Source organism: Rhinolophus ferrumequinum, chromosome 9 (assembly GCF_004115265.2).
Source record: "Rhinolophus ferrumequinum isolate MPI-CBG mRhiFer1 chromosome 9, mRhiFer1_v1.p, whole genome shotgun sequence".
Lineage (NCBI taxonomy): Eukaryota > Metazoa > Chordata > Mammalia > Chiroptera > Rhinolophidae > Rhinolophus > Rhinolophus ferrumequinum.
Genome location: NC_046292.1, coordinates 21,578,038 through 21,601,979, shown reverse-complemented (window position 1 = coordinate 21,601,979; position 23,942 = coordinate 21,578,038). Strand labels below are relative to the sequence as shown.

General features: G+C 47.5%; 1 protein-coding gene across 1 annotated transcript; it reads right to left on the bottom strand.

The window, feature by feature from the left end:
• Positions 1–991: 991 nt before the first annotated feature.
• Positions 992–9,076, bottom strand: LOC117027048 (antizyme inhibitor 2-like; the record flags this gene model as incomplete). Its single annotated transcript, XM_033114479.1, is given in 8 exon segments — positions 992–1,318; positions 2,439–2,539; positions 5,546–5,693; positions 6,217–6,382; positions 7,530–7,664; positions 8,272–8,444; positions 8,940–9,026; positions 9,029–9,076. Coding segments are annotated over 8 exon segments (1,185 nt in total), but the record flags the coding sequence as incomplete, so codon positions are not given.
• Positions 9,077–23,942: the final 14,866 nt, after the last annotated feature.

Sequence of the window (23,942 nt, the reverse complement as noted above, 5' to 3'; positions counted from 1 at the left end):
GATCAGGGCCAGCCAGAGGCCTGGACATGAACTGACCTTGAATGAGGATTCCCATTGTCTGACCTAATCTCCTCAACAACCTTGTGAGGAGGATACTAATATCATCCTCACTCCACAGATGGGGAAACTGAGGCTCTGACCACACTGCTAGTTTGTGGTGGAGCCTGGATTCACTCGAGTCCCGTGTGATTCCAAAACCAGTGCTCTCACCACTTGGGTGGGTGCCTATGGTTCAGGTAAACCTTTCTGGAGCAACGTAGGGGTCATTAATGAAATGAAAGGAAGGACAAAAGAATCCAGAGTACTGGCCATGCAGATTGCCTCACCTTCAGGACAGGCCCTCAGGGGGCACTCCTTGTAATAGCACAGTTTCTCAGCCCTACCCACTCCAGGCCCAGGGGTAAGGAGCAGGGAGGGTGGGGTCAGCTGCCCAGAGGAGCCTAGCCTAGGCTTCAGGCTGACTTTGAAAGAAAAAAACAGTATTGAACCTTAAAAGTTGCCTCATCATTTCAGAAGCACCCAAATCTCTGCTGCTTCCAAGTTACTCTTCCCCACCCCTAGCCCCACCTTTGCCCTCAAGTTTCCCCACTTGGACGCACCCAGGTGTCTGGAGCTCTTCCATTCAGCCACGCCTCAGCTTAAGGCGCTATCTCCAGCAAGCTCCTGCGGAAAAGTTGTGCCAGTAAAGGAGTAGTCTAGAGCCCCCTCCACCATCTCAGGGAGTGAACCCTAGGTTGGGGCAGAGGCTGTGAAGGAGCCTGAGGCTGGTAGGGAAGGGACATCTGAAGAGGAAACTGGGGAACAGCCCAAAATGGTCAGAGCTGAGTGGGGGGCTTGGCCATGGGGCTAGGGTCAGCGGGGGGCATAGGGCTTCCTGCCTCTGCTCACATAGAGCTGTCAGAGCTGTCAGAGCCGCCCAGGTGGGCTCCCTTGGACTTACCTGTGGACGGGCAGTAACAGGGCCAACCCCATTGACAGTGTCAAAGGTCAGTCAGAGCTCTGCTGGGGCCAGCGTGGGGAGTAGGGTATTTATGCTACACCACGGGACCCCGGAGCTCAGCCCACAGCTCTTTGTGGTGAGAGCCCTCCCCGGCAGACACCTGAGCTCAGGTCCCATGGTATAGCAGATGGCGGCAGGCAGAAAGCCATTGAAAGTGGAGCTCATGACGGATGTGTAGGCTCCCATGGATGGGAAGATGAGCCAGTCGCCCACATCCAGTTCGGGCAGCTGCACCTCCTCCATGAACAGTTTGTCACCGGCATCGCATGTGGGACCATAGAGGATGCAGGGGAAGATGGGCTCCTCTGAGCAGAGCTTCTGCAGGGACACAGAGGTCGGGTATCAGAGAAGGAGGAGCCATCCCCTCCATGCCGTCCCCCCATCCCACACCCAGCAGGGCATGCCCCTGGGCACGGGTGAAAAGGTACCAGCAAGGACACTGTCAGTCACCCATACTGGCCCATTACTGAGCAGTCCCAAGTGCCAGGACTATCCTTGACCTTGCCCTCATTGAGCTTATATTGGAGTGATACATCCCAGCCCCGCCCAATTCACAAGGGCAGAAACAGATGGGACCTGTTTCCCATCTATAAAACGGGAAGATTTTTATTTGATATTCACTCAGAAAACTGGGCCTCAAACTGGGATACACATTGAAATTGCCTGAGGAGTTGTTAACCAGGGACTGATGCCAGGGTCGCCACCCAGAGAAATTCTGTTTTTAATAGTCTGGGCCGTGGCCTAGGCATCGAGGTTTTTAAAGCTCCCCAGACGATTCTACTGTGAAGCAATGTTTGAGAACCTCCTTGCTTCCTAGGTCTCCTGCATCTCCAGCATTCAAAGATTCTGGAAACACACACGCAGGCATACGGGAGAGCACATGGAAACACACACACACAGAGCCAATAGATGTGCATGCAGACCTACACAGCCCCACGTACCACATTTCCCCAAAAATACGACCAGGTCTTATATTAATTTTTGCTCCAAAAGACACATTAGGGTGTATTTTCAGGGGATGTCTTATTTTTTTCATGTACAACAATCTACATTTATTCAAATACAGTCATGTCGTCTTTTCTGGAACATCATCATACGTACAAAATGCGTCCATCTGGCTGACGATCTTAACTGGGGCTTGTTTTCGCGGTAGGTCTTATTTTGGGGGAAACATAGCACCTGTCCATCCACCTACCTGCACAAGTGTAAATTGACAGACTCACTCACAGAAACGCACACACACAGATAAGCACGTGTAGCTACATGTAGGCACATTTGCACACCCTTGTACATGCATGTGGTATGACAATCTGCAAAGCCATCGATAATCTGAGACCCTTCCCCTCTCCACCTGGCATCCCTGCCTCTCAGGGCAGTGGGCTGAACTCGGTGCTCTGGGGGTCAGGGAGGTGCCGGAGCCACACAAGGGCCCCCTTACCTTCACCACAATGGGCTTCCTGGGGACAGGATCCCTGAGGAAGATACGAAAGATGCCATAATGTCCCTCATTGAGATAGTACAACAGTTTCCGGTGGCCTCCTGGGAGTGGGGAGAGGGCAGGACTGAAGTGTGCTCAGCCAGGGCTCACCACTGACCCTCAACACTGAGCCCAGCACCCTTGGGAGTGGCCCAGTCCCTCTGCCACTAGATAATCCCTGTTTCCTACTCTAGGAGTCTTCCCTGATCTAATGCATGGTTATGGCCTGCTTTTTGGGCTCCCACGGCCTCCCTGTCAGAGTGCTGCTGCTACAGCATAACTAACTAATCACAACATAACTAATATCCAAAGAGCTATGGCCCAAGCATTGTTCTAAGCTCTCTACATGTATTAAATTATTTAATCCTCCTAACTATGCTCTGAGTACAATGAGCCCTACTGTACAGGCGAGTCTTGCTAGAAGTCGCACAGGAGAATGTGGCAGGGCTGGGATTTGTCCCCGGGTCAGGTCCCAGGTCCTCTGCCCTCACCTTAGACCAGGTTCCCTGAGCAACTTCTGTGTGATGCAAAACCAGGAGAAAACAGATTTTCACGACACGATTCCATTTATGGGTGCTCCTTAGGGATATGCTAATTTGTTCATTTGTCCTCAAAGAGGTGCCTGTCTTAACCATATTTTTAAATTTTCTTTATCCTTGATGTTCTGGCATCTGGGGCCTTGCTAACCCTGGAGAGACTGCTCTTCCCTGGGCTAATTCCTAGAGTCCAGCAAAATACAGCCCTGCAAGTGCGCCTTCATATGCAAAGCAGCCTGTCCAGGGTCTACACCTGCCAACTACTTCCTTTATTAAGCTCTCACAGGTTAAACCACTATCCTCCAGCTCTAACCATCCTAGGACTAAGGACCAGGAAAGTAGGGGCAGTCCTTACATCCCAGATCCCACTGAAATTATTCAAACTAGCCAATCCCAAACCTGCCTAGCTGCCTCTCCCATTCCTTCCCTCAAAAACCAAATAAAGGCTCTCACCCATGCCTTCCCTCTTCTCCTGCCTCCTGACCCACCCTGGTACTTTTCCACGTGGCCTACATCAAATGCCATGACTCCTATTTCTAGAGAACTACGAGTGAAAACTTCTTCCTTTAAGACAGTTATTTCTGTGTCTTACATTACCTGGTTAAAACAAATCCCAGTTACATTAAAAAACAGTATGCAACTCTGACGAGCACAGAGGACAACACGATTCTTACCTCCCTCCATCAAATACTCTGCCTCTAGTAATGTTGCTGAAGCAGGTGAGTGGTGGCTTCGTCTGAGCTCCATCAGACTCCGGATGCATGGTGAGCTGATGGTCACTCATGATCCCTAGATCCCTTGGACATGACCTCCTACCAAGCCAGTTTCTCACAATCATTCTTACTCTGTCCTTAGAGCATTGCTCTCTTGAATCTTTTAAACTAATTTCTGTGAACATTTGGGGCATTATAACTTGTGGGCATTTTATCTTTCTGAATATTGGTTTTCTCTCTGTGATCTTCTCCCAGCTGGCAGTCACCCCTGTTGTCCACTCTCTCCCAGCTGTCCTCACTGACCCTGTCTCCTGAGGCCACAGCCCGAGTTGTCACTAAGCCAGTTAGTCATGAGAATTGGTCATGAGCAATCGGCTGAAAGCTCAGCTCTGCGTGGTGTGTCTGCAAATACACAAATGTCCTCTCCTTTGGAGGTCATGATATCAATTAATTTTTACAGCTGGTGTTAACATTCAACCCTTTCGTCATCTTTGCAGTTTTCTTCTAAATATTAGGTTGGTGCAAAAGTAACTGCGGTTTTTGCAATGATTTTTAACCTTTTAAACCGCAATTACTTTTGCACCAACCTAATATTTAGCTGAAGATTATTCTGCTGTACTTATTATAATCATTTTTATTTTGATCCTCAGATTTTTTTTTTCCTTATGTGTTTGTTTTTTTTTTCCTCAGATTTTTTTTTTATAGGCAACCATGTTTATCTGCATAAAACCACACACTGAGTATATTTGGAACCACTTTTATTTCTTAGGGCGATAAACATCTTTAACTTCAACTCAAAGCAAATTAAGAGACTTAGTGTCACTAATAGTGTCACTAATAGTGACACTAAGTGCATCTGAATCAGACAGACCTGGATCCAGCTGTGTCATCAACTAGCTTTGCTGCCTTGGACAAGTCACTTCTCTCTGAGCCTCAAGATCTCTACCTATGAAATGGAAGTGACCCCAAACTACCTCACAGCTTTGTTGAGCAAAAATGAGATAACGTACGTATTTCACACAGAACAGATTCTTAATAATTGTCAGCATTTCTACTGAAATAAAAATAATAAGCCCAAACCCTTATAACTTAGACTTTTGTTAAATGATGGCTGAAATCATATGTCCCATATCACAATATTCTTTAATGAGACACTCGGTGAACAAACGAAATCAGTGGACATAGGTGCCTTTGGGATTACAAAGCTTTGAGTCAAAAGAAGGACGGAGATTAATGATTTAGAAATATTTGTCAGTTATCATAAAGCCCCAAAGTAAAGTGCACTAATCCATCTCTATCTCCTCATGCACTTGAGTTTCTGCTTAGCTCCCTTTGTGAGAACAGCAACCCACCCTACTCCTGCCCCGAAAATAACACATAAAGAATGGAAAAAGTCTCCTGGGTTGGTTGACCTTGAAGGTTTACTGTGACCCTACAAATGTCACCCTTAACCATCAGGCCATGATAATGACAATATTGCCTTCACATATGTGTTGTAAGAATTTGTATTTACTCGCTCTATTTTTGGTTATAAAAATTTGCACCTGTCAGAGAACGCTTTCTCGAAGAATTTAAGATACACACAAGCACAGGGGTGTCTGTGCCTTTTGTGACTTTGCCTCTATAAACAACACAAATTCATCGTCTGCTCAGGAAGAATGAAGGCCCTCATTCCCTCCCTTCCAGTCTATTTAATAACAATCAAATAGTGACACTAACAGGTTTATTCCTAAAACCAAAGCTTATCTCCCTGTGCGGCACCAAGGGCCTGGGGATGAGCCTGGACAGTACCCGCCCTGCCCAGGCCTGGCGCACCCACCAGGTTCGAGCACAGCCTTCTTGGCAATGATGTTCACCGCAGCCGTGCAGGCAGATGCCACGTAGAAGCAGCCAGGCTCTGCGATGACCTCAACACCAGTCCCCTCGGGGAAGTCCTGGGCCAGGGCAGCATTGATCTCTCTGGCCATCTGTCGGGACAGACCCAACCACTATAAGGCCAGACCCTATGCGGGATCTTTACCTGCATTGTCTCTCTTCACTTCTGTGGCAACACTCTGGGGAAGTGTCATCATCCCTGTTTTACTGGGGAGAAAACAGGTTGAAACTGTGGCCCAGAAAGGGGAAGTTGTTGAAGGGCATACAGCAAGTGTTTGGCTGTAGCACCTTGAGAGTCTGAACCTGCCACCATTTGAATCAATACATGATCAGGAAAGATGGATTGTTCCCTGGGTTGGGGGATAGTAACCAAACTCCTGTCTGACTGGAGCTTAACCAGCGATAGTAACTAACACATCCAAAGAAAGACACAGCCAGATACACACATGCTTGTATATGCACACAGGCCATGTAAGCAGACTCAGAGACCTCTCAACAAAGACAAATCCAGTTACATGCAGGCACATGCCTCAGTTACAAAAGCTCATTGTACACACACACATACACGGTCTTGTAACCCAGGCTGGGACACCCTGGTTCCCTCTTCCTTCTTACCTTCTCGAACTCAGGCTCAGAGCCTTCCACTCCAGGGAAGCCTCCTCCGATATCCAGGAGGTTCATGTCATGCCCAAGCCCACGGCCCATCTCGAATATGCGCCGACAGTCGGCGATGGCCTGTGTGAAGTTTTGGGGATTCTTGCAGTCCGAGCCTACGTGGAAGCTGAACACATATTGAGTGACAGATGGAGAAACACATGTGGAAACACAAGGGTCAGTAGGAAGAGACACATTCAGAAACACTGACACAGTTAAAATGTGGAACCAGCACAGATACAGACACTGAGACACAGTTGATTACACTGGAGCCCGTGGGTACCCACAGAAACATGCAACCTTGGTTATACATGCACACGTGCGTATCCACAGAGATACACACATCCCACATGACAATCCACGAGAACTGGGGCTCTTGTGGTTGTGCAATGGTCACCTCTCTTAGCTGCTCCCTCCCAAAACCTCATGACTCCCTTCTCCTCTTTGGAAGGCATGTGATCAGAACCCCGAATCTCAGAGAACTCGAGCAGGGTGGGCTGATGAACAGAGCAGTGGCCGGTAAGGTGTGGCAAGTGAAGCACTCTCCTCAGTTGCAAAATTTAAGGGGGCTTCCAAACAGCAAGTTATCAGGATAAGTTATATTTAATGCAATACTTTTATATTTTTAATTGGGGAAAAGTGTGTTTCTCCAGGGCCCATCAGCTCCAAATAGTTGTCCTTCAACCTGGTTGTGGAAGGCACAGCTCAGCTCCAAGTCTAGTCGCTGTTTTCAATCTTTCCCATGCGGGAATTGAACTGGCAACCTTGTTGTTGAGAGCTCGTACTCTAACCAACTGAGCCATCCAGCCATCCCTTTAATACAATACTTTTAACAAGCAAAATTGATGCAAAAAATGTCCATGATGAATAAAATACAAAAATAACTTCAAGTAGAAACAAGATTGGTAACAGTAATTGGAACTGGAGGCAAAAGGTAGAAATGCCAATCCTGTCTTTATTTACAATTTTGATATTTTCTCATCATGGATTTTTTTTTGCATCAATTTTGATTTTTTAAAATGCTATATTAAAATGTTATCATCTAGAATATGAGCTGTTTTGGTGTCGCCTTAAATTTTGCACCCAAGGCCAGTGCCTCGCTTGCCCTACCCTAGTCCCAGATAACATCCAGCTTCTTCGATGAGGACAAATGAAGCCTTGGTAGGCCAAGAGGTGTCACGCTGACCAGAGGGCATCCAATAAATCAAAGGCTGGGGACAGGCGGCAGAGAACAGGACCCTGGCCTCGCAGGCAGGGAAAGCCAGTGCTCTCACCTGTTTCCGACCACAGTCAATCCCAGGTCTCGGGCAGACTTGAGCAAGTGTTCACACACCTCCAGGCTGGCCCCAAACTTGTCACTAAGGGGGAAGATGCTCTCTTTGTCCTTGGTCCTCAGCCGGAGGACAAGCCTGGAAGAAGGGTGTGAGGGTGACAGGGGCTCTTAGACACATGAGCCCTGAGGCCTGGATGCTTTATGCCTCCCACCCAACACCCTTCCTCCTTCCCACCCACCCCTGCCTCATTCCTCCGGACTGTCCAGACACAGATCCCAAGGAGGGAATATACCACTACTTACAGACTTCTGCCCAGGCAAGAAAAAGCAGGAAAAGGATAAAATAATAAATACACCTTCTACAGACCCCGCCCCCCCGTCACAGGATGAAAGATGTTAAATAATTTTCCCAAGCCCACAGAAATATGAGAAATGAATGTGAAATGTGAGCATTGGTCTCCCTAACTCCAATGTGAGTGCTTTTACCATGAGGTTGGCTGATGCCAGAACTCCTAATGCCAGTCTCTGCCCAGTGTCTATGCAGACATAGGCAGTGTGTATTTGCCACTAATGAGCATTAGGAAAAGCATTGGGCTGCCTGACCCAAATTCTCGTACTTTGCTGCTTAGACCTTTCCCAGTCACTGGATGTTAACAGCCTTCATCTTGTTGCTGAATCCCAATTCCACCCACTGGAGCCCCAGGCTTGCTGTTCGCACCTGCCTGCACCCCTGCTGGTCTCACCTGGCCTTGGGGTGGTGCTGGGCCACCTTGGTCAGTTCCTCCTCACTGTCAAAGGTCAGGAGCTGCACCCCGTGGCGGGCAGCATACTGGAGGTGGGAGATGGCCTTGTAGGGGTTGGCGAAGATGATGCGTGAGGGGGCCACGCCTAGACCCAGCACCTGCTCCAGCTCCACCTGGCATGGGTGACAGTCAGAGTAGTGGGCTGGCCTCGCTGTTCCCCTGATCTTTGGGGACAGGAACCATGGCTATAAGGAGTTGCCCTTGACTGAACCACAACTGTGTACCTGGCACTGCTCTGGGCATGCATTGTGATATTTAAGCTTCTAGATTACTCTAAGGAAGATATAGTTGGCCCCATTTTAAAGACAAAGAAATTGAGGCTCAAGTGAAATGGCTGGGCCAGGACAGGGACAGGGTCTATGGCTTAAAGCGTCTGTTCCCTTTACTCTCTAGCTCAGACTGTCCACACTTGTCATGTGGACCAGTGGAAGGTTGACCACTCCCAGTTCATTCATTTATTCCTTAACAAACAATCGAGCACAACATTTGGCTGCCACTGTTCTAGATGCTGTAGTCCCCACTCCAGGACCCCGGGCAGTTGGCCTTTTTTTCCCCACAGGAACTGTGAGATCTATGAATGAGGCAACTGGCAGCGGGCCCCGGCTCACCTGGCTGGCACAGTCGAAGCCGGTACCCAGGGAGGCCAGGACACGCAGAACCCAGGGGCTGTTGTTGCATTTCAACTGCATAGAAGGGCAAGACTTCTTGGCAGGGCCTGGCAGAAGGTCTGATGACGACTGGCCAATATGTCAGGTCAACTACCATGAAGGGTCCCTTGTTGTTCCTGCCAGGGCAGGGAGAGAGAGAGGGAAGACTGGGAGTAGGTCTCTCATTGAATCCTCAAGCAACTCCATGTGGTAAGTACTATCATGATTGCCAGTTTAGAGATGAGTAACAAAGGTTTTAAAATTTGAGTATTTTGTCAAAGTCATACAGCAAGTACACGGCAGAGAGAGATTTGAGCATATCTTCTAAATCTTACAACAGGGCACAAAAGGGCAACAATCTTTGTAGGCCAAAGTGCGGGATAGGACGGCTTCAACTTTCAACCTGGTAGCGTGGCACAGGGTAAAATCCCATGTGGTGGTGGGGGCACTAGAACTAAACCATAACCCCCACAAAACAGAGCCTTGAAGTAAGACCTAGTAAAACTGATGTAGAAAATCACACACAGAAATTCGTAATTTGTGCCCACCTAAAGCAGGGACTTACCCTCTCTGCTCCTCACTCCATCCGTTCCCCTCCCCACTCTCCCATTCCTTCCTCTACCTCCATACCAAATCAGAGAGCTCCTGGATCTTCTTCAGGAGCACTTGTCTGGTGGATTCCCCAGGCCCCAGGGTGGTGATCTCCTTCGGCCATGAGCTTCCAGAGGGGCCTCCAATCTGCTTCAGGTCCCAAGGGAGGTATTCATCCCCGACATTCCACTGGAGCCCTCGGCCAGGTACACTCCCAGCATCCTGGAAAGGGTTTGTTTTAAGGACCCAGCCTTGTCTCTCCTCCCAGCTTCTCTCTGGCCCAGGGAGCCAGAGTTCGCAGGCCAGTAACTCCTCAGCCCTTCTATTCAGCAACACAGAGCTCCATGGAGCCCTTGCGAATTTTACCCTCTGTAGGATGGGACACTGGCCAGCCCAGTCTGCTTCACAGACTTGGTGGAGGACCAAGCAAGATGTATGAGCTGTGCACATGGAATACACTGTTGGCATCCCCTTCTAGGCTCCTTCACATATGTTCCCATTCACAGGTGAGAAAACTGAGTCACAGAAAGGATAGGTATGGAGTCCAAGATCTTCAGATTATAAGACTAGCTGGGACCTAGGAGATAACCAACATCCCACTTTATACACATGGGCAAGAGATCCAGACAGAGGAAGGGACTTGCCTGAGGTCACCATGTGGTCAGTGGCAGAGATAGGACTGGCACCTGTGCTCCCCAGAGCTGCCACTGGACCTGAGACTGAAGAGAGGGCAGCCTACAGCCAGAGTCCTTCTGTTTCAGCATTCGGGACTACACCTGTGGCCCCCACTCCTCACCCAAACTCACCTGGTGTCCATTGTCACCTGCTTCTTCAGGCACAGCCCAGGCGACCTGGACCTATGGTGTCCTGGACTTTAGGTAAATCCCTGTGGAAAGAATGGAACTCAGGGGCAAGGGGAAGTACCACTGCAGCCTTGGCCAACCCTGCCAGCTCAGTGCAAACCACCCAGGTCCTGTGTCTCCGACACAACAGGCCCACGGTGTGAAGTCAGACTCCTGTTATAAGTGAATGTCAGTGACAATCAAAGCAGAGGGACCCTGGAAACCCTGTCAAACACCCATCTCACTTCACAGATGGAAAAAGCGTGGATCCCAGAAGTCTCCCGGTAACTCAGAAAAGCTAGAGTAGAGCTGGGAGTAGAACCAGGACCTCAGACTCCAGTCATGGGCCAGCTCCACTACCTCCAATCGTGAGCTGGTCTCTCCCAGTGCCAGGTCTCTGCTCCCCACTGCAGATTTAATTGTCTTGCTGGGAGTTTCTCTGATTGGAAGACTGAGCCTTCTGAGTCACATCCCCTCACCTTCTCCCCGCCCTCTCTCCCCTAACGTATTTCCCCGAAAATAAGACCTAACTGGACAATCAGCTCTAATGCGTCTTTTAGAGCAAAAATTAATATAAGACCTGGTCTTCTTTTACTATAATATAAGACCTGGTCTTATTTTATTATAAGACTGGATATAATATAGCATAATATAATATAATATAATACAATACAATATAATACCAGGTCTTATATTAATTTTTGATTCAAAAAATGCATTAGAGCTGATTGTCTGGCTAGGTCTTACTTTCGGGGAAACACGGTAGTGGTCTGCTGAGATCTCACTCTGTGATCTACCAGCCTGACATTCTTTCCGCTCCAGGCCCTTTTCCCTCCGGCAGGCACCAATGCCCCACCCTGACCACCATCCATCCTCAGGCTATGGGGCTTCAAAGTCAAAGGAGCAACAGGAGGTTGGATTGGATTGGAGGGAGGGACACCATGTGGGGATCTTGTAAATCCATGAACTTCTAGGGGCCTCCTAAATTCCATCTATAAAATGATGGGTGGCAAGGAGAGAATGAGCCAGATAAGGCCTTCTGCTCTGTGATCCCAAAAAGATAGTAAAGTCCATGGCTTTTATAGAGACCCACACCCACTCCTGCCCCAGACTGGTTCACGCAGCACTGACTTCTAGCTCTGCTTTGTACATGTACAAGACCTCGGGCAGATAGCGCTACCTTAGGGATCCTCCATGTCATCATCTGCAAGATGGGGATAATTTCCACATTTGCCTCACAGGGTGGTCCTGAGGATTAAATGAGAGGAAACGAGATAACACCTGCAAAGAGTTTAGCCAAGTACCAGCATATAATAGCAATTGTGATAACAACAACAATAATACTGGCCAACATTCCCAAGCCCTAAATAAGGGTCAGGCACTATGCTAAGTACTTCACGTGGGACTCAGTTGGTCTTCACAGCACTAATGAGATAGGTTCCATCCAGGGTCAGCTACATAATTTGTGGGACTCAGGACAAAATGAATCTGTCAGATGGGTGACCCAAAAGGGATTGTAACTTTGTCCCCAGGATGAGTTCAGTACCTGGATTAAGGTTGGACAAGAAGCTCCTAGTGAGTTACTGGTCCAATGTACAAGTGGTACTGGTCAGCCCAGGGTGGAGCGACTGCCACCTTGCCCTGCCTGAGATGCTATGGGGCCTGTGCCTGACCTCAACTTCTTGGTCCCAGGAAAATCCATGTGGCTAGAGCTGACCCAGCCCAGATCTCCACGCAAGGGAGCCCAACCCGGAGCCCCCACCCCCTAAGCCAGGGTTACTCACCTATCCCAGGTCTGCGACAGGCACACAGGTGCAGCTCAGATTCCTGCCGATATGTGGCCTTCACAGCCCTGTCAGAAACAGAAGGAACCTGGACTCCTGATTCTCCTCTCCCACCCTGTAGATGGGAAAGCTGACAGTCCCAGAGATGAGAAGGGGACACAGGTCGCCCAGCAAGTTAGTGGTAGGCCTGGTCTCCAGCCCAATGCTGCACACGGCAAGATCATGAATCAATTCCTGTTCTGTTGTCCTGGAGCATGGATCAGCCTTTCTGTGCACAGGTTTAAATATTGCTGCAGGTTTAAATACTTATCTGAAAGCCTCTCCAAATGGGAAAGTTGCCCATACTCCATTAAGCCATGGGGCTGGCTACATTTCCTCTCCTTTTACCACCACCTGGGCCCTTTCCTTCCTTGTCTCTATGTCACCACGCACGCTGCTAAGGCTCACTCTGCTGGCCCCTCCCAACTGTCACCATCAACCTGGGCAGCCCCTTCTCTTTCATTCCGGACCCACATAATATGGTCTGGGTCTCTCCAGACTGTTCCTGGAGAGGGGACCTCAGAAGGCCTCAGGGTCAGTCTCTGGACCTGCCCTGAGGCTTCTCTGGCAGCTGCTCAGCCCAGGCCTGGGTCAGGGAGGTGCTAAAGATCTCAGGGACACAGAACCCAGGCCCTCAGTCCTTCTACCCCTGGGGCAGCTTGAGCAAGGAGGTACTGTGTCCCTGGAATTCAACAAGGCATTTGGGGGTACAAGTTAGCTTGGAAGAGATATCAGGGTGGTGGTGAAAAGTGTCATTATTATCAAGTGCTTACTACCAATCACCCTGCTAGGTGTCAAACCATTTAATACTCACAAAACCTTATGGATGCAGTTACAATTATTATCCCTGTCTTACAAGTAATGAAACCAGGGCATGGAGTGGCAGGATAATAATAGAATCTGCTTAATAGGATCATGGAGCGTGAATACGATAATGCATGTAAAATCCATAGCTTACCAACTTCACTGGTTAAGAACTCATTAAACTAGTTCATGATAATGTTGGCATTATAAGGGCCTTAAAGATCATCGAAACCAGGACATTTTAAACTTTTTGCCCTAAAAACTAAAATACGTACCGTATGGGGGATATTTGTCATGTCTTGTGGGTGCCCAGCATCTTTGAATACCCGCCTGTAAGTACTACTTCCCTCACATAACTTTCCCAGACTCCTTTGCAGCCAGGCGGTGTGAGAATATGATCTGGGCTCTATCAGATTCCTTTGAAGGCAATGAGGACCAGCTAGACTTATAAAAATGACTCTAACAGTCATGGTGTGTAGTGGTGAAATAGTGGTTAGTGAAATATTACCTGTTGTCAACTGGAATGAAGTACCCATTGAAAGTAAGGCTTTTGGGACCAAATGTTTGTTGCCATAGAATGGCACAAAGGGCGCATATTGGGCGTGGAGATATGGATAACTTCTAATTGCAGAACACTTAGAGATATAAAAAGGCAAACTCAGAGTCATAATTTATTGGCACAAGACATAGCCAGAGAATCAGGAATTTTCTATGACTAAACTATGAAGACTCTCTCATCTCTTGCAGCTGAAGAGATGAAGGAGTCAATAATTAATATCAAAGTTTAAGAATATACATTGGGCCGGCCCGGTGGCTCAGGCGGTTGGAGCTCTGCGCTCTTAACGCCGAAGGCTGCCGGTTCGATTCCCACATGGGCCAGTGGGCTCTCAACCACAAGGTTGCCTATTTGACTCCACGAATCCCGCAAGGGATGGTGGGCTGCGCCCCTGCAACTAACAACGGCAACCGGACCTGGAGCTGAACGGCGCTCTCAACAACTAAGATTGAAAGGACAACAATTTGACTTGGAAAAAGTCCTGGAAGTGTTCCCCAATAAAGCCCTGTTCCCCTTCCCCAATAAAATCTTAAAAAAAAAAAAAAATAGAATATAAGTTGTCATATTACATTGCCAGTTAAATTTACAATCTTATTTCATACAACCTTATTTCATGCGTGTGCACACACACACACAGACACACACACAAAAGAAATCCAAATGGCCAACAAGCATATAAAAAATGCTCATTAGTCATCAAAGAAATTCAAAATAAAACCACAATGAGATACTACGAATCCTCACTAGTTGGCTAAAATTAAAGAGGCTGGCAACGCCAAGTGTTTTGGAGGATACAAAGCTGGAACTCCCATTCCTTCTGGTGGGAGTGTAACTGGTAAGACCACCTTGAGACACTCTTTGGCAGTATTTACTAAACCTAAACATACACCTAGCGATTACATACACTCAGCAATTCCATGTCTGAATAGATACCCAACAGAAGTAAGAAATACCCAGCATAAATATGTCCACAAAAAAACATGTGCAAAATATTTGCAGCAAGTTTATTTACAATATCCCCAAACTGGACACAATCCAAAAAACCATCAACCATAGAAACGATAAATAAATTCGTGAATAATTCAAGGAATACTACACAGCAAGGAAAAAACCCAAACGAATGCTAAATGTAAAAACATGAGTGAATCTCACAGACATAATGTTGAGCAAAAGAAGACAGACCCAAAATAATGATATATACATAGTTCATGATTCTATTTATATGAAGTTCAAAAACAAGCAAAAGTAATCTATATTAATAGCAGTCAGAAGAGTCATTGCCTCTGAGTAGGACGCTATTGACTGAGAGTCGGTATGAGGGAGTTTTCTGGGGTGCTGGAAATGTTCTATATCTTATAAAGTGTTCTGAGTGGTGACAATAGAGACTAAAAAAGCATACTCATCCCTTATATATACATTTATTCATACGTATACATATATATTCACGTATATATTCATTTAACTGTATACTTAAAATAAAAAATTTTATTGCTATATCAGGTCTCTGGTCTCTTAAACAAAAGTTGAAGTATTGACTAGGAGAGAGTGCATCCTAAGAACTGTAATAAGGACATATGGGAAGATTTAGCTGTCTCAGAGTATCTTAAACCCACAGAATACATCAAGTCTCTCTTGTCAGCATAATTAACCCTTTCAACCCTTTTTTCCTGGACTGATGAGGCTGGTTCTTTCTTTCGTTTTTATTTTTTTAATTGTTTTAGGGAATATTGGGGAACAGTGTGTTTTATCCAGGACCCATCAGCTCCAGGTCAAACCATTGTCCTTCAATCTACTTGTGGAGGGAGCAGCTCAGCTCCAAGTCCAGTCACCGTTTTCATTCTCGTTGCAGGGGACACAGCCCACCATCCCATGTGGGGACTGAACCAGCAACCCTGTTGTTAAGAGCTCGTACTCTAACCAACTGAGCCATCCGACTGCCCCACTGGCATTTCAGTGGCAGCTTATTGTCTTCAATCTAGCTGTGGAGGGTGCAGCTCACTGGTCCATATGGGAATCGAACGGGCAACCCTGTTGTTCAGAGCTCGCACTCTAACCAACTGAGCCATCCGGACGCCCCCCTGATGCGTTCTAACTCTCTAAAGATCCCTGTCACAAACTTGTGGAGGGTTGTGATGGTCTTTCTCTTCATGGACCACCCCACCATCCATCATTGCCTCAAGTTCTGTAATAGTACAACCCAAGGGGACCCCAATTACCAAGTCAGAACCTACAGGGAGGAATTTATATGCCAAAATAATCTAAAGGTGTTAACTAATTTATATTAACAAAAACCTGTAGAATCTATGTGGGAGTGAACTCTGAGGGTGCTGGACCTGGAAGGGAGGAACATCATTTAAGATCAGACAAATATATCCACATAGGTTCACATACTCATATTCTGCCCTGTAGGTGCCATCTCAAACAACTACCGTGTTTCCCCGAAAATTGGACTGAGTCTTATATTAATTTTTGCTCCAAAAGATACATTAGGGCTTCTGTTCAGGGGATGTCATCCTGAAAAATCATGCAAGGGCTTATTTTCTGGTTAGGTCTTATTTTCGGGGAAACACAGTAGGAGTGGTTCTAAATGTTTGCTCCTTTGATTAGCTAAACCTGAATGCAGTGGTGGTATGGGGTAAAGGAAGTTGATTGAATGCCTTAAATTCCCTGGTTTTACACAGAGGAAGGAATCCAGAGATTTCGGGGGAATATTCAAACAGCTCACGCACCACCTAACCATGTTCCCTACAGAAGTTCAGAAGAACACAACCTCTCTAAGGACTGAAAAATGAACTGGGAATCACATCCGAAAACAGAGCGCTAGCATCCTTGAAAAGCACTCTGTAAGCCAGAGATAAAGGAGGGAAATTCTGCCACTGAAATGGACGCTCTGATTTCAACAGGAAAAGTGAGACCAGATCCTGGAGCCCCGTAGTGGCCAAACAACAGCACTTGACCTATAGGAGCTACAGTTACCCTAATGGACAGCAGAGTCCAGGTGGAATCAGAACGGTCAGGTGTGCAGGGATCATCAGTGTGGCCAATGGACCATGGACTCTCTGGGACAAATGCTGGTGATCAGCCTCCTAAGATCCCCTTTGCTCTGTTTAACGCAAAAGGACACTCTTGGTATACCCAATCATTTTTAAAATAATAGGCAAAAGATAATACACAATATTTTGTATAGTCATAGCAAAGTATGGGCTGATTATTGATTTAACTAAAATTGTGTTAACATATACTGGGAGTATGAAGAGAGTAGGGAGATATAAAAGAACTAAAGTTCATACTTCAGTCAATATACGATGTCTAAAGCAATAAGTCATGAAAGAGCATCACAAGCTTGTTATCTGGCAACATTGAGGTAAATACCAGACAGACCCTGACAGAGTCGATGGCCTCTGGGGTCGAAACTAAAAGCAGGGGCTGCATGCTTAGGAATCTGTTTATGGTGAAACTCAGCTGTGCCAAGCAGCGTTCAGATTTGAAATTTTTAAAAAGTTAAAGGTTAAAAAAAAAATCATAAATGTCTTACAGAGCTTTGTGCTTCTCACAAATCCCCTTCCCTGTAGCAGCCCTTCAGAAATCTGCAGACAGGGCTCACGTCACGAAGCCAGCTCTCCCCTAGGCCAAACGCCTCCAGTTCTCTTTGGCCCGGCCTCCTCCTGCTCACCTGGGAGCTTAGGAGACGTGCCTAAGTCACAAAGAGAGGTGTCACAGTCCCCTTTGATAGACAACATACCAAGAACACCTTCACTGTTCTTGTAAGTTAAGTTCTATAAGTTCCCTGTAAAGTGCTGTGACCTTGTCATTTGAGATGATCCTGCAAAAAGGCTGGAGACAGTCATCCCAGAGGCATCATCCCACACTCACTCCTGCCTAGGACATCCCATTGTAGCAGAGCCTGCTCACCCACCCGCACACGAAGCGAGACTTGTGTCCTGGCCTTTCTGAGACTTGTTTCTCCAGACTTCAATGTCAGCAAACAGGATATATTATAACTTTATGTCAGGGCCTCGAGTGCAATGTCAATTGGAGAGAAATGAATAGAACTAGGTGAAGTTGACCCAAGTCTATGTACCAAGTCAAGGATGCACACACTCGTTGGGCAGTAGGGAGCAGGGTGTTATTGTCTCTATTTTATGGATGAGGAAATTGAAGTTTAAACATTTAGATGACTTTCCGTGGTTCCACAGCTGCTGTGGAGTGTGGTGGTGAAGTTCATGGATGCTGCGGCCAGATTGCCAAGGTTTGAGTCAGCTCTGCTGCTGTCCTGGGCACATACTTGACCGCTCTGTGCCTCTGTCCAGTGGGGGTACTAACAGATGTACTTCTTAGGCTTGCTCTGAGGTCTGAATGATCCACTACACATAAAGGACCAAGAATAGAGCCTGTTTTCATGCCATCGCCCTGTAACTCACTCCCAGCTCAGGAAGATCAATGGACACCTCTAACATCGGTGTTCAAAGACAGCACCAGCTACCCCAGACCCTGGGCAGCAGAAGTGGCCCTCATTCACATTCTGGAAAGAACAGAGAAGATGCCAGCTTCCGCAAAGTCTGTCTGTACACAGCAAGGTAAAATCAACTCTGCACATCACAGAGAAGACAGAAAGTAAACTTCAGATCATCTATCCTGAAACACCATAGACTGAAACAGGCAGAAGTCATTTGCGAAGACTCCTCTGGTGCAAATCTGAGGCAAGGCAGCCTCCAAGTGAGGCTAGACAGGGCTCATGTTACAGACAGGTGAGGTCAGAGTCAGAAAGGAAACAGTCTGGCTGCTGGCAACACTTTTATGACACAGCCACGGGAGACACACGGTTCTCCTGCTGAGACATCGATGGCCATCCCACGGTGACAACCCGATGTGACACAGCTATGAATGGCAAAGCCAGGATTTAAACCCAGGTTTGTCTGACTCCAGAACTTATCCTATTGGGAGGCAGAGATGGGTATGGCCTGGTCTTTGGTGTTGGAGCCTGAGCTTGAGTCCCTCCACCCCTTTTAGTCATGTGATCTTGGATCTCTATACTCCTGCTTGCTCATCTCCAGAGCAGAGATAAAAGTAACAGCCTTACAGACAGTCTCTGAATTTAAAACTATAACATCTTTTTTTCTTCCACAATAAAAATAGCTCTTTGTTTTTTTGGCTTATGTAAATAGTACGTGCTCACTATGATCAATTTAAACAATACAGAAAATTTAAAGAAAGCAAGTAAAAAAAAAACACCTGAAAGCCTCCCCCTACCATGAAAACCCTTAATGTTTTGGGACCAGTCTTACATGTATCTATTTATGAAGCTAACAAACCCAACCACCTAATATACCATCACTAGGACAGCAACTGTATGCACTCTGTATTATAATAATAATGACTATATATTATATAATATGTATATTACATACATATAAATTTTGGTCTTTTGTCTGATAAAAACAGGATATCCAAAACATACATTTCTCTGTCTTGCTATTCTCACACTACAGCATGAAAATCCCTCCAAATCAACAGAATAGCTCTCACTCATCATTTTTAATGGCTATATGATATTTCATGGTAAGGAATGTGTCATGCAGGGTTTCAGCTCCCACTTCCTGCACCAGAACGCAAGATATGTTGAGGCCAAAAAGGAACACCAACGGAGCCATGGATGGGGGTTCATACCACTATATTCTCGATGGTGGCTGGTCTGAGACACAAAAGCAAACACCCGCCAATACCCCAACAAGGGGTCTTCCTGTATCCCAGTCTTGCTGAAGGCCAGGGGAGACACAGGAAGTAGGATCCACACAATCTGCAATCTGCCATCCACGCTTGCTAACCCCACTTGCTGGCTGCAATCCGCCAGCGGCTTCTCAGCCAAGCAACCAACCAACCGCTTGCTAACTGCAATCTGCACCTGCTAGCTCAGCCACGGCAGTTATGTCAGTGGCCAATGGCCAACTAGTCACAGCTGACGGCCATCTACTACCTGAGCCAGCACCTTTCCACGTGAGGCTGAGAGCCTGGAAACTGCTCTCTGGGACTCTGTTCCCACACTCCACCCCTACAGGGTCTCGCCTCACAATCCACGCAAAAAGTGTTTTCCATGAGGGGCTCTGTGTCAGGAACCCCGCTCACGAGAAAAAGTTTCAGTCCAGTTCAAGTAATGTCCCAGGGGTGTCCCTCAATGTCCACCTACTTTCTGGGCACAGCCAGACTTCCTGGGCACAGCCAAAGTTTCTCACATATTCTCGATGGCGGCCAGTCGAGACACAGGAAGCAAACATCCGCCAGTTCCATCACATGGTGGCACATTCCCAAGCAAACAGTCAAGCGGCCCATCAAATCAGGGATGGAAGGCAATTCCCCATAGTCCACAATCATTTGCCAGGGCTGTGCGTTGGCCTCACAATGTGTCCCCTCTCCGCCGGGCAAGCGCTCCAAGTCCTCCCCAACCTGGGGGTGAAGGACGACCTTGACCTCACCCGCATCTTACACCGAGGACTCAGCAAGTGTTTCCTCCTGGGACTACAAGTCCCGCATCCGGGCCGCCTCAGCAAGCACTTCCCAGCCCACACGGCCGAAATAACCTTCGCCTTCTCCGGCCTCTGCTGGTTGGAGAACCGTCCACATCCTCCCACCCCTCCACGGGGGTCCAGCTCTCTGGCAGCTGCACAGCTTTTTCTATGCTGGTCGGAAAGCTATCCACGTCCTCCTACCTCTCCATGGGGGTCCAACTACTGAGAACAGTGGCCACCGGGCACCATACACTGTGTGGAGGCCACATGTCCTCCTGCCCAGAGTCAGACATCATTCTTACCAGGCCGGAATTTGCTTGCTGCACCAGGCCTCCGAGTGGGTGGTGGCCCTGGTGTAAGATGTCCAAAACTCTAGGAGCCTACGGCAGCAGCAGACCCCCAAAAGGAAGGTGATGCACGCCACGGCCAACAGGGTGGTGTGCCATCCAGAGGCTGGCGAGGCCCACCAATTCACGGAGGGGTCACATTTCTCCCAAGCAGATCGCACTTCCTCCTCCCAGTGCCGCTCCTCCTGGGCTTCCTGAGCCTGAGTGTTCATACGCACAAACTGCTCCACCGCCCTTCGGAGAGCTTTGGCCGGCACCGTACCCTGCTCGGTGTGTCATGTGTCATGCAGGAACTCTGCTCTTGCTCCCCACACCAGACGCAGGATATGGTGAGGCCAAAAAGGAGCACCAACGGAGCCATGGATAGGGGGTTCATCCCATGATGTTTTTGATGGCGGCTGGTCTGAGACACAAAAGCAAACATCCGCCAATACCCCAACAAGGGGTCTTCCTGCACCCCAGTCTCACTGGCGGCTGGGGGAGACACAGGAAATAGGATCCACACTATCTGCAATAGACATTGCCAAACTGTATCCCTTCCCAAAGGTTCTTACTTTAAACATTTTTTTTTTTACTGAGGGGATGGATGAGTATCTGCTCAAATGGCAAAAATTGGTTAAACCTGCCCAAACCTGCCGCTAGCCCCACTTGATAACCACAATCCACCATCCGCTTCTCTGCCAACCAACAAACCAACCCCTTGCTAACTGCAATCTGCACCTGCTAGCTCAGCCATGGTAGTTATGTCAGTGGCCAACGGCCAACTAGTCACTGCTGATGGCCATTTACTACCTGAGCCAGCACCTTTCCACGTGAGGCCAAGAGCCTGGAAACTGCTCTCTGGGACTCTGTCCCCACAGAACGGTACTACAGTTTGTTTAGCTACTAATTCTTTCTCGCTAGATGGGCGTGTATTTTGTTTCTGGTTTTGTTATCATGAACAGTGCTGCGAACAACACTTATTTTGTACTTAAACCCTTCCATGTTTGTGTTTTCATTTCTGTGATATAGATTCCAGGAGTGAGGTTGCTAGATCCAAGAGTGTAGGTGGTTGTAATTTTAATAAATATTACCTAATTGCTTTGGCAAATAGACATTGCCAAATTGTATCCCTCCCCAAAGGTTCTTACTGTGAACATTTTTTTCTTTTTTTACTGAAGGGATGGATGAGTATCTGCTCAAATGGCAAAAATTGGTCAAACCTGCCCAAACCTGCCACTGCCTGCTGAGTCTATAGTGAATGAGGTCCAATCATTGAGAAACAGCTGAAACTGGTCCAAACCAAATCAAAATGGAATAAGTTAGTTCAAGCTTGCAAACCCTTTACACCTCTCTTCAAAGTTTCTTCCTGTTTTCCTAAGAGCCACCGCCTGAACAATCAGCACACATTCCTACAGCCCGCCTAACTCACATGGGTTCAATTCAACACCTTCTGCAGCATCCGAAGTTCTTTTGTTTGTTCTTAGTCCTTTGGATTACAAGAAAACCACCTTCACACTAACTGACTAAAAGAGGATTTCTTGTCAGGAAAGTGAGGCGTCTCAAAGAACCCAGAAAAGACAGAACCAGGAAATGGAAAGCCATCAGGAGCTGAGGCGGCCACTTTTCTCATTTGTATCTTTATTCTGGCTTCACTTTGAAGTGGAGACCAAGGCACAGATGGAAAAATGGCTTGATCAGGACCAACAGCCCATTAGAATCAGCACCATGTCAGGGATGGGGAGCGCCCTCAGTGTGGGGGCCCTAGCGGTCAGTGACTGACATTGGCTGGTGGGCTCTGGCTGTGACAAGTGCCCTCACCCACCAGGAAACCCTCAGGCCCTCACTAGCTCAATCGCAGGCCCACAGTGACCTCCTGAATCCCCGGGCGCCCTAAGAGGTTTTGTGGGATCTAAGACTATATAGCCTGGGGGCCTACTTTAAGAATTAAGGAGGGAAATACAAAATTATTAATACAAAATTGCTGTGATCCCATTCCTGGGCCTCAGAAGGGTCTTAACAGAGTAAAGGGCCTTAAGGCTTAAGTTTCATTCACTTCATGATATATCTACTTATGGTCTGGAGGCAGCGAGAAGCAGAGGCGTTGGCCAGTTTTGAGGCCAGTGTGGGTTTGGGGGTGAGATCCTCAGGTGCCAGGGCGAGAGCCCTGCGCTGAGGTCTGAGGGAGGCTAGGGGAATGTGAGATGGCCGTTGCAGAAAGACTTGCTTGGTGTCAGACTGTCACCAACTGTGTCACCAGAGCTCGAGAGAGAAACTGAAGTCACTGTCAGAGAGGCGTTTCCTGCAGAGGGGGAGCAGATGCCACATACCACTGGTCTGAGAAGTGAGCTCAGCCTCACAGGCCTCTTTCCTATTCCTAGAATATTCGAAACCTCTCCACACCTCAGGGCCTGTGCGGTGGCTCTCCCCTCTGTCTTCAGTACTTTCTCCAGCCCTTCCCATGGATGGCTTCTCATCTTTCAGGTCTCAGCTCAAATATCTTCCTCTCAAAGAAGCCTTGGGCAGTGATGTCAACTTCTTGAACCTCAGTTTCCTCTTCCAGAAAATGGAGATAATAATACTCAGAGGATCGTATGGTTTCCCAGTGAGATGATGCCTACAGAAGGCACGTTATAACTGAACAGTATTGGGGGTGAGGGGTGGCCTTGGAGGCTGCAAAGGCCAAAGGACAACCTAGGGCAGGGAGGTGCAGTAGGGAGCTTGAACCTGCGGGGCTCTCCCCACCGTATGCATCCTCCCTCCGTTCTGCTCACCATGCCATTCTGATGTGCATCCATCCCCTGCCCCCCGACCCAGGCCACCCTCACCTCTTACTGGCACTAGAGCAATGCTCTCTCCCAGCACGCTAAGCCAGCTTTTTTTCCATCACATCCTGTACCTCTCTTGCACACTTCTCCTTCAGCACAGTTGTCATGATTTATTTCTACCAATTCTATTTTCTAAGGATTTGTGCAGGGTTGATCATGGTGCATTGCTTCTTTGTATGTTTTGTAATTTGGGATTGTGAGCTCATCTCTATCAGTGGGTTGAGATTATGAGTCTCCAGAGCAGGTTTTATTTGCTGCTGCCAGGCATTCCTGGGCTATTACCAGCCACAGACCGCTTTGTAAATTGATTTCTCAGCTTAGGAAATTCTCAGACCACAAAGAAAATATAAGTTCAAATTCTACACCCTTGGCAGGGTTGCCCTGTAGCTGTGAATTCTCAAGAGAGAATGTTTTTTCCTTTTCCAATCCAGAGCAAAAGTCAAGATGAACAATTTTCCCTATTGTCTTTTTTTTTTCCTTGTCCACCCTCTAACTGAGGTTGTGGCTGTACAAGTGTTTTAGATTCCTGTGGGAAGTCTCAGATCAAATTCCTAGCTTCATCTTGCTAAGCATCTCATATCTTATTTCCCAATGGCTCTTAAGAGCCAACCCACTTGCTTACCCCCAGGGCAGTTCCAAGATTAGCTCCACAGTTACAGTTCTGGGTATAGTTTTCTCTTTATTTTTGGCC